The following is a 14,105-nucleotide window of genomic DNA, read 5'->3' as shown; positions in this document are numbered from 1 at the left end:
GGAAACCCACGCAGACACGGGGAGAATGTGCAAACTCCGCACAGACTGGGTTCCTGGCGCTGTGAGACAGCAGTGCTAATCACTGTGTCACCCTAGAGTGGAAGCGAAGCAGCAGGAAGGACAGACGCAAATATTCTGAGTCCTGCAGTTTGTGTTAGCCAGACACCACGCTGCTTTCTAACAAGAGGAGCGACCTGTATCCTTGTCAAAGTTCTCTGGAGTTTTGATTCTTTCAATTCTGCTGCTGGGGTTTTCCGGTGGGGGTGAATTTTGAAACAGCTGCAGTGTGGGACTGTGTGAGCTGAACACATCTCAGAGAGAACAGCGCTCAGCGCGTCCTGACAACGCGTCCCTAACAACCGTCCTCTGCAGAGCCAGCTCCCGCACGACTGCCCCTTTTAGCTGTTTTCCCATCTATCGGGGATCGTTGGTGCAAAAGATTTCCAAAATGCCGAAAGGCAAAGGGAAGAAAAGCGGAAAGAGGGGGTGAGTTTGTGCACAGGACAACAGGCAGAGAGAGAGGGTACAAGGCAGGGAGTCCAAATCAGATACTAGCGTGGGAGAGAAACAGAGTTAGAGAATTAGACAGGGAGCCACGGTTCAGGGAGACTCAAGAGTGGAGGAAACAGAGACGGATTGATAGTGAGAAAACAGGAATTGAGAGAGACTGGCAAGAGAGAATCACAGGTAAAAATTTAACAAAAAGACAGGCAGAAGGAGAGCTCTGGATAAAAAAGAAATAGTGACAGCAAACGGACCGGAGAGAAACAATGACAGAATTAAACAGGTAAAGATAGAGAAACGGGTGACAGCAAACAAGAACAGAGGGAACTTTACTCTGTATCTAACCCCGTGCTGTACCTGTCCTGGGAGTGTTTGATGGGGACAGTGTAGAGGGAGCTTTACTCTGTATCTAACCCCGTGCTGTACCTGTCCTGGGAGTGTTTGATGGGGGGACAGTGTAGAGGGAGCTTTACTCTGTATCTAACCCCGTGCTGTACCTGTCTTGGGAGTGTTTGATGGGGACAGTGTAGAGGGAGCTTTACTCTGTATCTAACCCCGTGCTGTACCTGTCCTGGGAGTGTTTGATGGAGAACAGTGTAGAGGGAGCTTTACTCTGTATCTAACCCCGTGCTGTACCTGTCCTGGGAGTGTTTGATGGGGACAGTGTAGAGGGAGCTTTACTCTGTATCTAACCCCATGCTGTACCTGTCCTGGGAGTGTTTGATGGGGGGACAGTGTAGAGGGAGCTTTACTCTGTATCTAACCCCGTGCTGTACCTGTCCTGGGAGTGTTTGATGGGGACAGTGTAGAGGGAGCTTTACTCTGTATCTAACCCCGTGCTGTACCTGTCCTGGGAGTGTTTGATGGGGACAGTGTAGAGGGAGCTTTACTCTGTATCTAACCCCATGCTGTACCTGTCCTGGGAGTGTTTGATGGGGGGACAGTGTAGAGGGAGCTTTACTCTGTATCTAACCCCGTGCTGTACCTGTCTTGGGGGTGTTTGATGGGGACAGTGTAGAGGGAGCTTTACTCTGTATCTAACCCCATGCTGTACCTGTCCTGGGAGTGTTTGATGGGGGGACAGTGTAGAGGGAGCTTTACTCTGTATCTAACCCCGTGCTGTACCTGTCTTGGGGGTGTTTGATGGGGACAGTGTAGAGGGAGCTTTACTCTGTATCTAACCCCGTGCTGTACCTGTCCTGGGAGTGTTTGATGGGGGGACAGTGTAGAGGGAGCTTTACTCTGTATCTAACCCCGTGCTGTACCTGTCCTGGGAGTGTTTGATGGGGACAGTGTAGAGGGAGCTTTACTCTGTGTCTAACCCCGTGCTGTACCTGTCTTGGGGGTGTTTGATGGGGACAGTATAGAGGGAGCTTTACTCTGTATCTAACCCCGTGCTGTACCTGTCCTGGGAGCGTTTGATGGGGGGACAGTGTAGAGGGAGTTTTACTCTGTATCTAACCCCGTGCTGTACCTGTCCTGGGAGTGTTTGATGGGGACAGTGTAGAGGGAGCTTTACTCTGTATCTAACCCCGTGCTGTATCTGCCCTGGGAGTGTTTGATGGGGACAGTGTAGAGGGAGCTTTACTCTGAATCTAACCCCCTGCTGTACCTGCCCTGGGAGTGTTTGATGGAGACAGTGTAGAGGGAGCTTTACTCTGTATCTAACCCTGTGCTGTACCTGTCCTGGGAGTGTTTGATGGGGACAGTGTAGAGGGAGCTTTACTCGGTATCTAACCCCATGCTGTACCTGTCCTGGGAGTGTTTGATGGGGACAGTGTAGAGGGAGCTTTACTCTGAATCTAACCCCGTGCTGTACCTGTCCTGGGAGTGTTTGATGGGGGGACAGTGTAGAGGGAGCTTTACTCTGTGCCTAACCCCGTGCTGTACCTGTCCTGGCAGTGTTTGATGGGATGATGTGGGTATGCCGGCGTTGGACTGGCTTAAACACAGTAAAAAGTCTGACAACACCAGGTTTTAGTCCAACCTATTTATTTGATAATATACTCACAAGCTTTCGGGGTTAGTCCCTTCGTCAGGTGAATGGAGAGTTCTGGCCTCAGACAGAGCATATAAAGCACAGACAGTTTAGAGATTACTGATTAGAATGCAAATCCTTACACCTAACCTGCTGTTATCTTGTCTGCTTTCTTGCATCACTGTAAAAACTTGATGTCTGTGTCGATATGCGCAATGACTACTATCGACACCACAAACTGCAGGATCAAAGTGGAGACGATCTCCAAGACGATTGCGCTATCGACACAGACATCAAGTTTTTACAGAGATGCAAGAAAGCAGACAAGATAACAGCAGGTTAGGTGTAAGGATTCGCATTCTAATAAGTAATCTCTAAACTGTCTGTGCTTTATATGCTCTGTCTGAGGCCAGAACTCTCCATTCACCTGACGAAGGGACTGACCCCGAAAGCTTGTGAGTATATTATCAAATAAATAGGTTGGACTAAAACCTGGTGTTGTCAGACTTTTTACAGTGTTTGATGGGGACAGTGTAGAGGGAGCTTTACTCTGTAGCTAACCCCGTGCTGTACCTGTCCTGGGAGTGTTTGATGGGGGGACAGTGTAGAGGGAGCTTTACTCTGTATCTAACCCCGTGCTGTACCTGTCCTGGGAGTGTTTGATGGGGGACAGTGTAGAGGGAGCTTTACTCAGTATCCAACCCTGTGCTGTACCTGCTTTACTCAGGATGAATGATCAGATTGTGGTTAGTGATGGAGTTAAGATTACAAATAGGAGTCCACCTTTGATGGTTCAGTATTTGAATGATTCTCCTGAAGGAATTAAAAATGCTGCTTATTGCTTTTTTTCAGAAGTTCTACTCCTGCCTCTGATACGAAGACTGCAGATGCAGCAACAACTCTCAAAAGCAAGGAAGCCCAGGGCCAAACTGGAGCCAGGCCCCAAAGAACTGCAAAGAAAAAGCAGAAAAAACAATCAAAGAAAGCGCTGACCAAAGAGAAAAGGAAAATGGTAAGTATGATCCTTTTATTTAACAGGTACCGGGAGGTACATGTGTTGGCTTTGCCCAATAGTTAGGTCTGTCACATCAAGGTCAGAAAGATTGAGGATTCTTTGCAAGAGGATTGGATCGTTCACATATCAGCATTAGTTGTTTTGCTTTTCACCTCATCTTGTCCCCGGTTCCTAACCCTTCCACCAATGCAAATATACTTCCCCTCACTTAGTCTACACCCTCTTGTCTTTAAGTATCTCTCCAATCTCCCAAACCTCTCTTCTCTCAGGAGAACAGCTCTGCGTCTCCCATCTATCCCTGGAACTGAACTCCCTCATCCCTGAAACCATTCTCACATCTCTTAACTACCTTCACATCCTTCCTAAAGTTGTTTTCCAGAATGGGACACAGCTGAGCCAGAATCAGTGTTTTAGAAATGGTATTCTTTATCTAATATTGCTTCTCGTAGGAACTTAGGAACAGGAATGGACCATTCAGCCCATTAAGCCTGCTCTGCTATTCAATGTGCTCATGGCTGATCGAACACTTCAGTGCCTTTTAAACCACTATCCCCATAATCCTTTACACTGTGAATCAGAAATCTATCAATCTCTACCTTAAACGTGCTTGATGACTGAGTTTCCACAGCTCTCTGAGGTAGAGAATTCCAATTACTCACTACCTTCCGTGTTAACAAATCTCCCTTCACCTCTATCCCAAATGGTAGCCCCCTTATTTTGAAATTGTGCCCCCTGGTTCTAGACTCCCCAACCAATAGAAACATCTTATCTGCATCTGCCCTGTCTCTTCCTTTCCTCAGTATCTGGCAGGTTTCAATGAGATCACATCCCAGTTTGTCCAATCTCTTCATAAGACATCCCCCAAACAAGTCTGGTTAACCTATATTGCACTCCCTCTATAGAAATAATATCCTTTCTAAGGTAAGGGAACCAAAATTACATACACTACTCTAGGTGCAGTTTAACCAAAGCCCGATACAAATGAAATAAGGCTTCACTACTCCTGTACTCTTATTCTCTTGCAGTGAAGGATAACATTCCATTAGCCTTCCTAATAACTTGCTGGACCTACATATTCATTTTCAGTGATTTATAGATAAAGACTTTTTGTACATCTACACTTTCTAATTTCTTACCATTTAGGAAATACTCTGCACATCTGTTCTTTCTACCAAAGTGGATTACCTCACATTTTTCCACATTATATTCCATCTGCCATTCTTGTTCATGTTCTTGCCCACTCACTAAGTCTGTCCAAATCCTCCCATAACTTCTTTACATCTTCCTCACAACACACATTTCTGCCTACTCATCCGTGAACTTGGAAATATTACATTTGACCTCCACATCCAAATCATTGATATATATTGTGAACAGCTGGGTCCCTTGTGGTATTTCTCTAATCACAGCCTGCCAACGTGAGAATGGCCTTATTTTTCCGACCAATATGTGTTGGTTTTTGGGATACGTGTGTTACTGTTCTAGCCACCATTCATTGTCCATCCTGAGTGCTCTGGAGAAGGCACTGATGTGCCACCCTGGTGTTAGTGGTGCCAAGCAGCTCCAGAAAGTGGGAACTTTCTGCAGAGCGTCAGCAGCAAAGGCAGGCAGAAGCCATGATGGAGTTTGCCAGTGTCTTGCTGAAGAGAGCAGGCAGCTCCCAACAGAATAAATGCAAGAGGCAGGGGGGGGAATCTATGGTACTGTGCATGATCCAATGCAAACTAACCGAATGCCCGATTAATTTTAATCATCAAAAAATGTTCACTTTCCCCGCTCCCTACCCAACAGCAGGATTTGCCAAAATCAAATACAGTCCACGGAACCATAGAAAAGTTACAGCACAGAAGGAGGCCATTCAGCCCGTTTGTCCATTCAGCCCATTTGTCCATGCCAGTCCGAGGATGCCACGTGCCCTGGTCACCCTGGTCCATCAACATGTCCGAGAGGCTTGTTATTTGGAGGCAAGTGGGTTCACCATTCACCCAGACCCCCCCAACACCGGGTCCTGTCCCAGAAGAGAAAGGGAAATGCAGGCCCACCTACCCCGCTGTATGTGGAGATACTCGTCCTGTACAGATCATACAGACAATGTGGAGATGCCGGTGTTGGACTGGGGTGGGCACAGTAAGAAATCTCACAACACCAGGTTAAAGTCCAACAGGTTTATTTGGTAGCAAAATTTTGTACCAGATAAACCTTTAACCGGGCGTTGTGAGACTTCTTCCCATGCCATACGGAGCCAGTGTATCCAGTTGTGCATAGAAACACCAGGTACAGAACTGGTGCCTCCTGAGTGTTTCCAGATACAAACCCGATCCAGGCGACAGGGAAGATAGTCTGAGCAGCAAATCAAACTTGTGTTTCACGTGTTTTGGAAAAGGAGGAGCTCGAGAAGGCAGCAGCAGAGTTCCGCAGTAACGTAGCAGAGTATGAACTCTTCCTGAATCGAATGGACAATTGGCTAAAGACCCACCACCAACAGGCAATGGAGCTCTTCTGCAAGTACGACAAGGTTGGGAACGGGATTCTGCAGTACGAGGAATTTAAACTGGGTAATGACGCTTCCTTATTTACGGTTTAATGATAGCAGATTAATTTGCTCAGAGGAAGTTTGTTTGATTTATTAATGGCACATGTAAAAAGTATTGTTTCTTGTGCACTATACAGACAAAGCATACCGTTCTTAGAGAAGGAAAGGAAAGGGTGCAGAATGTAGTGTTACAGTCTACTTGTTTGATGAAGCTTTTAGCCACCAATCCCAATATCGTCCGAAGTCATAGAGTTTTACAGCACAGAAAGAGGCCCTTCGGCCCATCGTGTCTGTGCTGGCCATCAAGGACTTATCTATTCTAATCCCATGTTCCAACACTTGGCCCATAGCCTTGTATGCTATGGATGTTTCAAGTGCTCGTCTAAATGCTTCTTAAATGTTGTGAGGGATTCCTGCCTCTACCATCCTTTCAGGCAGTGAGTTCCAGATTCCCACTACCCTCTGGATGTTAAAGTTTTTTCTCAAATCCTCTAAATCTCCAGCCCTTTCCTTTAACTCTATGGTCCCTGGTTATTGATTCCTGTACAAAGGACAAAAGTTCCTTCCCATCTCCATCCTTCATTATTCTTTACAGCTAGCAAATACACTGCAGAGTTTCACATTAATCCAACACCACAGAAGGTGCAGAATAAAAACCCAGGTCCCCCCTCGGCCTAAGGAAAGCAGCCCCAGTCTATCCAGCCTCTCCTCACAGCTGAAACACTCCGGCCCAGGCAACATCCTGGCTAATCTCCTCTGCACCCTCCCCAGTGCAATCACATCCTTCCTGTAGACTGGCGACCAGAACTGCACACATTGCTCCTGCTGTGACCTAATGAGTTTTTTACACAGCACCATAATAATCTGATCTTATATTCTATGCTTTTGTTAATAAAGGCAGGTATCCCATATGCCTTTCTAACCACCTTATCTATCTGTCCTACTCCCTTTGGGGAATCTGTGGACATGTACCTCAAGGTCTGCTATACTCCCCAGTGTCCCGCTGATGTTCATTGTGTATTCCCTTGCCTTAGAATCATAGAACCCTATAGTGCAGAAAGAGGCCCTTCGGCCCATCGAGTCTGCACTGAACACAATCCCACCCAGGCTCTACCCCCATATCTTGTTAGTCCTCCCAAAATGCATCACCTCACACCTTTCAGGATTAAATTCTATTTGCTGCTATTCTGACCAGCCCCGTTTATATCAGCCTTTAAGGTTTTCCTTCTCACTATTTACAACACCAATTTTCACCCGTTAACCTATTTCTGATTTCTCCTGTGAAGCACTTGAGGATATTTTACAATGTTGAAAACTTTATAAAAATGCAAATTATCATTCTATTCCTTCAGAGTTAGATTTATATTAAAAAAAACACTTGACTAATGTTGAAGTACTGCTTTTTTTATTCCCTGGTAAAGTCTATTCACCTCCCTTTCTTCATCACAGTCTCATGGCTTTATCATTTAGTTTATATTATTTCGCTAAATTAGTTTCTTTTCTTCAAACGCTGTCCTGCTGCCTCTTTCTCCTTTCTTTACCGTGTTCATAGAACCGTACAGTGCAGAAGAGGCCCTTCGGCCCATCGAGTCTACACCGACACATTAGAAACATTTGAAACTCCTGTCTAATCCCATCTGCTAGCCCTTGGCCCATGGCCCTGAATGTTATGGCGTGCCAAGTACTCATCCAGGTACTTTTTAAAGTTTGCGTTGACTGGAGGAACAGCATCTCACCTTCCAGTGAGGCACTTTACAGCCTACCAGTCTCAACATCAAATTCAACAACTTTAGATGATTTGCTTTACTCCACCTCGGCTCCCTTTGCTTTCATTCTATTTTATTTAATTTTTTTTACTGTTCTCAACCTTTTATTTCTTTATTGTCTCTTGTCATTTTTCTTTTTCTTCCTCCCTCATTCTTTCCCCCACTTCATCCCTCTTCCCTTACCTTTTCTCCCCCCCCACACTTCCCCTTTTCTACATTCTATCTCTGTCTCATTCCCTCCAACATCTTCATCTGGTGTTGCTTACTGTTTGGCCATTCACACCCTTTATTCTCTCTGTGGACAGCTATTAGCAGTCTTTTCTCCTGGTTTCTGTGGCTATGACTCACCTTTCATTCCCTCCCCCTGCAGTATAAATATCTCCCACTTTCCCTGCCTTTTAGTTTTGTCTTTTTCACCACCCTGCTAACTCGCCCTTCTGCCTTCAGAGATCTATGGATAAACACGCTAAACTCCCTTTGTTCCACAGAATGTCCTGGTGTTCTACTTTTCATTGAATACTTTCTAGCCAAATTACTCCTTCCAAAGAGTGTCACCTCATACTTTTCAGTGTTAAATTCCATCTGCTACTTATCTGCCCCATTTGACCATTCCATCTGTATCATCGTGTAACCCAGGACACCTCACTGTCAACCACCATAGAACCATGGAAAATTACAGCTCAGAAAATCACAGCCCTTCTTGTCTGTGCTGAATTATTTTTTGCCTAGTCCCGCTGACCTGCACTTGAACCCTATCCCTCCACACCCCTCTCATCCATGAACCTGTCCAAGTTTTTCTTAAATGTTAAAAGTGACCCCACATTTACCACTTTACCAGCAGCTCATTCCACACTCCCACCACTCTGAAGAAGTCCTGGTCAATCTTTGTGTTATCAGCAAACTTACTAATCTTACAACCCCCCCCCCCCACCCCCGCAACCCCCCCACATAGCCATCCATGTCATTTATATAAATGACAAATAATAGGGGATCCCACACAGATCCCTGTGGAATGGCTTCCAGTCACTAAAGCAGCTTTCTGTCATCACCCTCTGTCTCCTACAACTGAGACAATTTTGAACCCACTTTATCAAATGACCCTGTATCCTGTGTGAATTTACCACCAAGATCTCCCATGTGGGACCTTGTCAAAGGCTTCACTGAAATCTATATAAACTACATCGACTGCACTACCCTCATCTACACACCTGGTCACCTCCTCAAAAAATTCAATCCAATCTGTTCGGCATGCCCTCCCTCTGACGAAGCCGAGATGACTCTCCCTGATCAAGCTTTGCCTCTCCAAGTGGAGATCAGTGTTCTCAGTTGGGTTGAAATAAAAATGCTTTCTCAAAATTCTAGAACCCTCTTCTTTCTGTTCTCTTGGACTTTGCCCTTTGCTATAAAGTATAAGATTTTAAAACCCGGCTTTTGGATCATTGACTTCACTAATTCTTCATCCCTTCCCTATTCTCACCAGCCTTTGTTGCATCAGACACTGGGCTCGCAGCCTCCCACCTGGTTTCTCGATCTCAGAGACAGGGGATCCTCCCAGCAACAAAGTGTGAATATTGTGACAGCACTGTGCCTTTTAGAAGCATATTTTAACCATGTTCCTTTGTAGCATTTTATTGATGCCATGAGGTCAGTAACTAGTGTTCTATATTGTTACTGAGGTAAAGTAATGGACATCAGGTTGATTTTAATCTGGACTAATGCAGTGTCCTGGGATTTAATGGTTCTTTGGGTATTGCTGAGTGGAGCTTGATTTGGGGATGATTGGTGGGTGAGGTGATATGCCTTGGGATAACTTTTTTTCCCACAGCAAAGTCTAATTTTTAGTTTCGTTTCTCAGTCGCTGATAAAAGCTGGTGGAAAAAGGCAGGGTATCTGTCTGTCTCTCTCTCCAGAGGCTTTCTGGGAGTTCCAAAGAATTGATCCAGCATTCAGAGGACTAATTCACAGCAGATGTTAAAAAGCTGAAGATCCAGCATCACGGGGGCATACTTGCTTTTTGTACAAAGTCTAGGTGGTGGCATAGTGTTTGACTTGGAACATCATAGATAGCTAGCTATTAAGGATTATATTATATCATGTTTGAATCTTGTAGGTTACGCTAATTCTTCTTATAATATTTTAACTGTGTTCTTAAATAAGCTCCCTAGTGTCTCACTTGAATCATACCTGGAGTGAAACATCTCATGCTCACCCATGTCAAAATCAAATGTAAGACTTAAGGTCTAGGCTAACTTCATGAAACAGTTTGGTGTTTCTGGCCTGGGTTTTAAAATATGGATTGAGAAACACATAGTGTACTGTGAAAATGGAAATAAAACATCTCTCCAATCTTCCAGGAATGCGGGATTTGAACATTCCCTGCGTGGAAACTCAGCTTCATATCTTGGCCAAACTGTTGGATCGAGGCAACAATGGGAGCATTGACTATGCGGAACTGGGCGCAGGACTAGGCAGGGCTGGGCAAGTACCTTCATGTATTTGAGATCAGGCAGCGATGTGATTGACTGCAGGAACATTTAGAAAACCTGAGACCAAGCATTTTGGATATCAAATATCCACTCCATAGACATTGAGACTCCACATTTACAATCATATCTTTCTCTCAGGATTTGATTCAAAGATTACTTCAAAGAACAAAGAACAATACAGCACAGGAACAGGCCCTTCGGTCCTTCAATCCTGCACCGACCATGCTGCCCAACTGAATTAAAACCCCCTACCCTTCCGGGGGCCATATCCCTCTATTCCCATCCTATTCATGTATTTGTCCAGATGCCCCTCATAAGGGGCCTCTGAGCCACTAATCCTTTCCCATCCACATACTTATCCAGATGATTTTTAAGTGTTGCTATTGTACTTGCCTCAACTACTTTCTCCAGCAGCTCATTACATACATGTGCCACCCTCTGCAAGAAGAAGTTACCCTCAGGTCTTCTTTAAATCCCTTCCCTCTCACCTTAAATCTATGTCCTCTAGTTTTCAATCCCCATACCCTGGGAAAAAGACTATGGATAGAATTTTACCATCCTGCGGAATTGGAGCGGGCGAGGGGTGGACGTGGAAAGGTCCATTGATCTTGGGTGGGATTTTACAGTTTTGGGACGAGCGAGGTTGTAAAATTCTGTCCAATACGTATTCATCCTATTGATGCCCCTCATGATTTTATACACCTCAATAGACCTCATTCTCCTACGTTCCAAGAAATTAAGTCCTAGTCTGGCCAACTGCCCTGTATAACTTGCGCCCACTAGTCCTGGCAACATCCTGGTAAATCTTTTCCGCACCCTTTTCAGCTTATTGATGTTATTCCTATAACAGGGCGACCAAAATTAGACACAATACTTGTAAGTGCGGCCTCACCAATAATGAATACAACTGGAACGTAATATCCCAACTCCTGTACTCAGTGCTCTGACCGTTGAAGGCCTGTGTGCTAAACACTTTCTTCACCACCCTGCCTACTTGTGACCACTTTCAAGCTATTGGTTAATGCTGCTTGGGTACAGTTTCAAAGATACCTTTCATTCAGCAAGAGGCCAGTTTCCAGTCGTGAGTACAAAGTGTGACTGAGGGCAAGATATGCAACACGGTAGAGTCATAGAGTCATAGAGGTTTACAGCATGGAAACAGGCCCTTCGGCCCAGCTTGTCAATGTCGGTCCTTTTTCTTTAACCACTAAGCTAGTCCCAATTGCCCGTGTTTGGCCCTTATCCCTCTATACCCATCTTACCCATGTAACTTTCTAAAGGCTTTTTAAAAGATAAAATTGTACCCATCTCTACTACTATCTCTGGCACTTTGTTCCAGACACTCACCACCCTCTGTATGAAAAGATTGCCCCTTAAGATCTTATTGTATCTCTCTCCCCTCTCACCTTAAAGCTCTGCGCTCTAGCTTTCGACTCCCCTACATTTGGGAAAAGATGTTGACTATCTCCCTTAACTATACCCCTCATTATTTTATAGACCTCATTATTTTATAGACTATTGCTGCTGAAGACTGTCCTTCCTCATTTGACACGGTGTCATTTTCCCCTTCACCCTGCCTCTGTGGAACCCACACACTTTCAAAGAAAATGTAATGGTAGCCACATTCCCAACTAAAATCAATTGAGGCACAGAGAATCAAATGTTAACTTTATGGTTACACAATGAATGCAATAAGCCATCAGGAAACTGAAACGATTTTACCTTACTTGGAATTGGAAATGCAAGTGTCTAAGAATTTGAGACTTGGACAAATATTCTAGCCATATTTGAAGTTTATTGACTGATTCCTGGGTGTAAAAGGCCATCCACAAGTTTGTGCATCACTGGACGCATTTACATCACAGGTTTATTATAGATTTACAGTGGCACTAATGCCAATCCTTGGGGTGTAAATCTAGAATTAAGGCCTAAACTGACTTTGGGCATTGCATAATCAGATTCCCTCGCTCCATGTTACAGGCTGCCTGTAAACTGTACCTGCTTGTTACAGTAAGCTTGCACTAATGCTGCACTTAAATACACTCAGTCTGCGAGATCAGATTGCACACCGATCTAGTAACCTCATTGTAATGTCCGGTGACTGCTTCTTATCTACAAATTTAAGACTGAAATCTTCCTTAAAGGTTACTTCAGAATAGTAGTGAAGAAGAGGAGGAAGAGGGTGAAACGGAAGATGTAGGAGAAACCAATGCCAAAATTACAGTAAGGGAAGATACGGAGGAACGTGAAACGAGAAAGGAATTTGAAAACTGTCTGACAATTACGAAGGAAGTCTTGACACCTTGTCCAGGGTGTCGGCTGGGACTGTGGAAACCTACACAGATCTCCGAATTCAGGTGCGGTCCATGTAGTGTTTTGATGGTACTTTTATGTAGCATGACCTCAAAAACAAGCCCAGAAATGCCCAGCCTCTTCAGTCTGAAATGAGAATCGCTGGTTAATCTGCAATGGTATTTGGATAGAACCTGGTGTGGATAAAGTGTCCTCACATTCTGGGAAAGTGAGCTGCTGGTTTCTGGGCTGCTTGGCTCATTGGTCTGCTGTCCCAGGGAGAGTAACCAGGCCGGGATCAGGAGTGTGGGTTGTCAGGAAGAGCCAATGTCCTGGGGTTTTGTTTTGGGATGTGTAACAATCTCTAAGGGTGGTTACATAGAGGGCAAGACTCTCCACGTGTCCCTGGCAGTGTGTTTAGTGGTCATTGGTCAATACCCTATGATGGTATTTGAACCCATGTCCTCAGGCTGGGTCTCTGCAATACTAGGCCAATGACACACACCTTGCTCCATACACCCCCCTGACCTAGAATAGCACAGTGAGCTGCCTCAGCCTCATTTCCTTCTCTCTCTTCTTCCACACCTCCAAATCCACCTCCGAGCCTCAGACAATGAACTGGGTGCTATTAGGGGAGGGGGATACCCGTTACCGTGGCTGTGAATATCTCAGTGGGGTTGCTTTAAACACTGTCCATTTTCTGCCCGTTTTTATCACCAGCTTGTATCTTTATCACTTCCCTCCCACTAGGTATATTTCTCTGCAACTCCAGATCATGACCTTCAACAGTATGAAGTCCCATCCTGGCCACTTCCAAGAGATGATCTATTCCCACATGAAAGTGTCCGGACTGATTGACCGAATCCGGGATCGGACCGGCATTGCGAGCACCAGACTCAGTGTCTTCAAGGAGCAGTCTCACTCCCCGGAGTCCCTGCTCCCACTGGAGCTGTCGTTGGAGGAATGTGGATTCTATGGTGGACCCCCCCATTCTCCTCCTAATGTTCACCTCTACTACGATTACAACATAGAGTTCAGCGATTGCCCAGTTTTAAACTGTGACTATTATATCACCATGAGAAAGTGCTGAAAGTTTCTCCTTGTGGCTGAGTGGGAAAGGCCAAAATTTAAATGACAAGTGTTAAGACCCAGACCAGAAATGCCTGGGTGTTTTATGGAGTTAGCCTAGACTCTAACTTTTACATTTGATTTTAGCACGGATGAGCATAAGGTGTTTCACTCCAGGTATGATTCAAGTGATCCACCAGGAAACTTTTACCAAACAAAGTTTATTTAAGAACACAGTTAAAATATAATGAAGAGAGAAATGAATTGGAGAGTAATGAATTGATTGGAGATAGTCAGCATGGTTTTGGAGAGTAATGAATTGATTGGAGATAGTCAGCATGGTTTTGTAGCGGGTAGGTCGTGCCTTACTAACCTTATTGAGTTTTTTGAGAAAGTGACCAAAGAGGTGGATGGAGGTAAGGCAGTTGACGTGGTATATATGGATTTTAGTAAGGCGTTTGAT

General features: G+C 44.9%; 2 protein-coding genes across 2 annotated transcripts; both read left to right on the top strand.

Moving 5' to 3' along the window:
* The first annotated feature begins 384 nt into the window (after positions 1–384).
* Positions 385–12,482, top strand: LOC145356562 (uncharacterized). The gene is made up of 5 exons (XM_080209332.1): positions 385–486; positions 3,335–3,494; positions 5,881–6,052; positions 10,151–10,278; positions 12,408–12,482. Exons 1-5 carry the CDS (start codon positions 449–451, stop codon positions 12,480–12,482), a joined length of 573 nt encoding a protein of 190 aa, XP_080065458.1. The 5' UTR covers positions 385–448.
* On the top strand, positions 12,438–13,866 carry LOC145356510 (uncharacterized). The gene is made up of 2 exons (XM_080209239.1): positions 12,438–12,639; positions 13,325–13,866. Exon 2 carries the CDS (start codon positions 13,350–13,352, stop codon positions 13,662–13,664), a length of 315 nt encoding a protein of 104 aa, XP_080065365.1. The 5' UTR covers positions 12,438–12,639; positions 13,325–13,349; the 3' UTR covers positions 13,665–13,866.
* Positions 13,867–14,105: the final 239 nt, after the last annotated feature.

The sequence above is a fragment of the Carcharhinus amblyrhynchos genome, chromosome 21 (assembly GCF_965287045.1).
Source record: "Carcharhinus amblyrhynchos chromosome 21, sCarAmb.v2.hapA, whole genome shotgun sequence".
Taxonomy (NCBI): Eukaryota; Metazoa; Chordata; class Chondrichthyes; order Carcharhiniformes; family Carcharhinidae; genus Carcharhinus; species Carcharhinus amblyrhynchos.
Note: the sequence above shows the minus strand (reverse complement) of the source record. Positions and strands in the feature narration are given on the sequence as shown.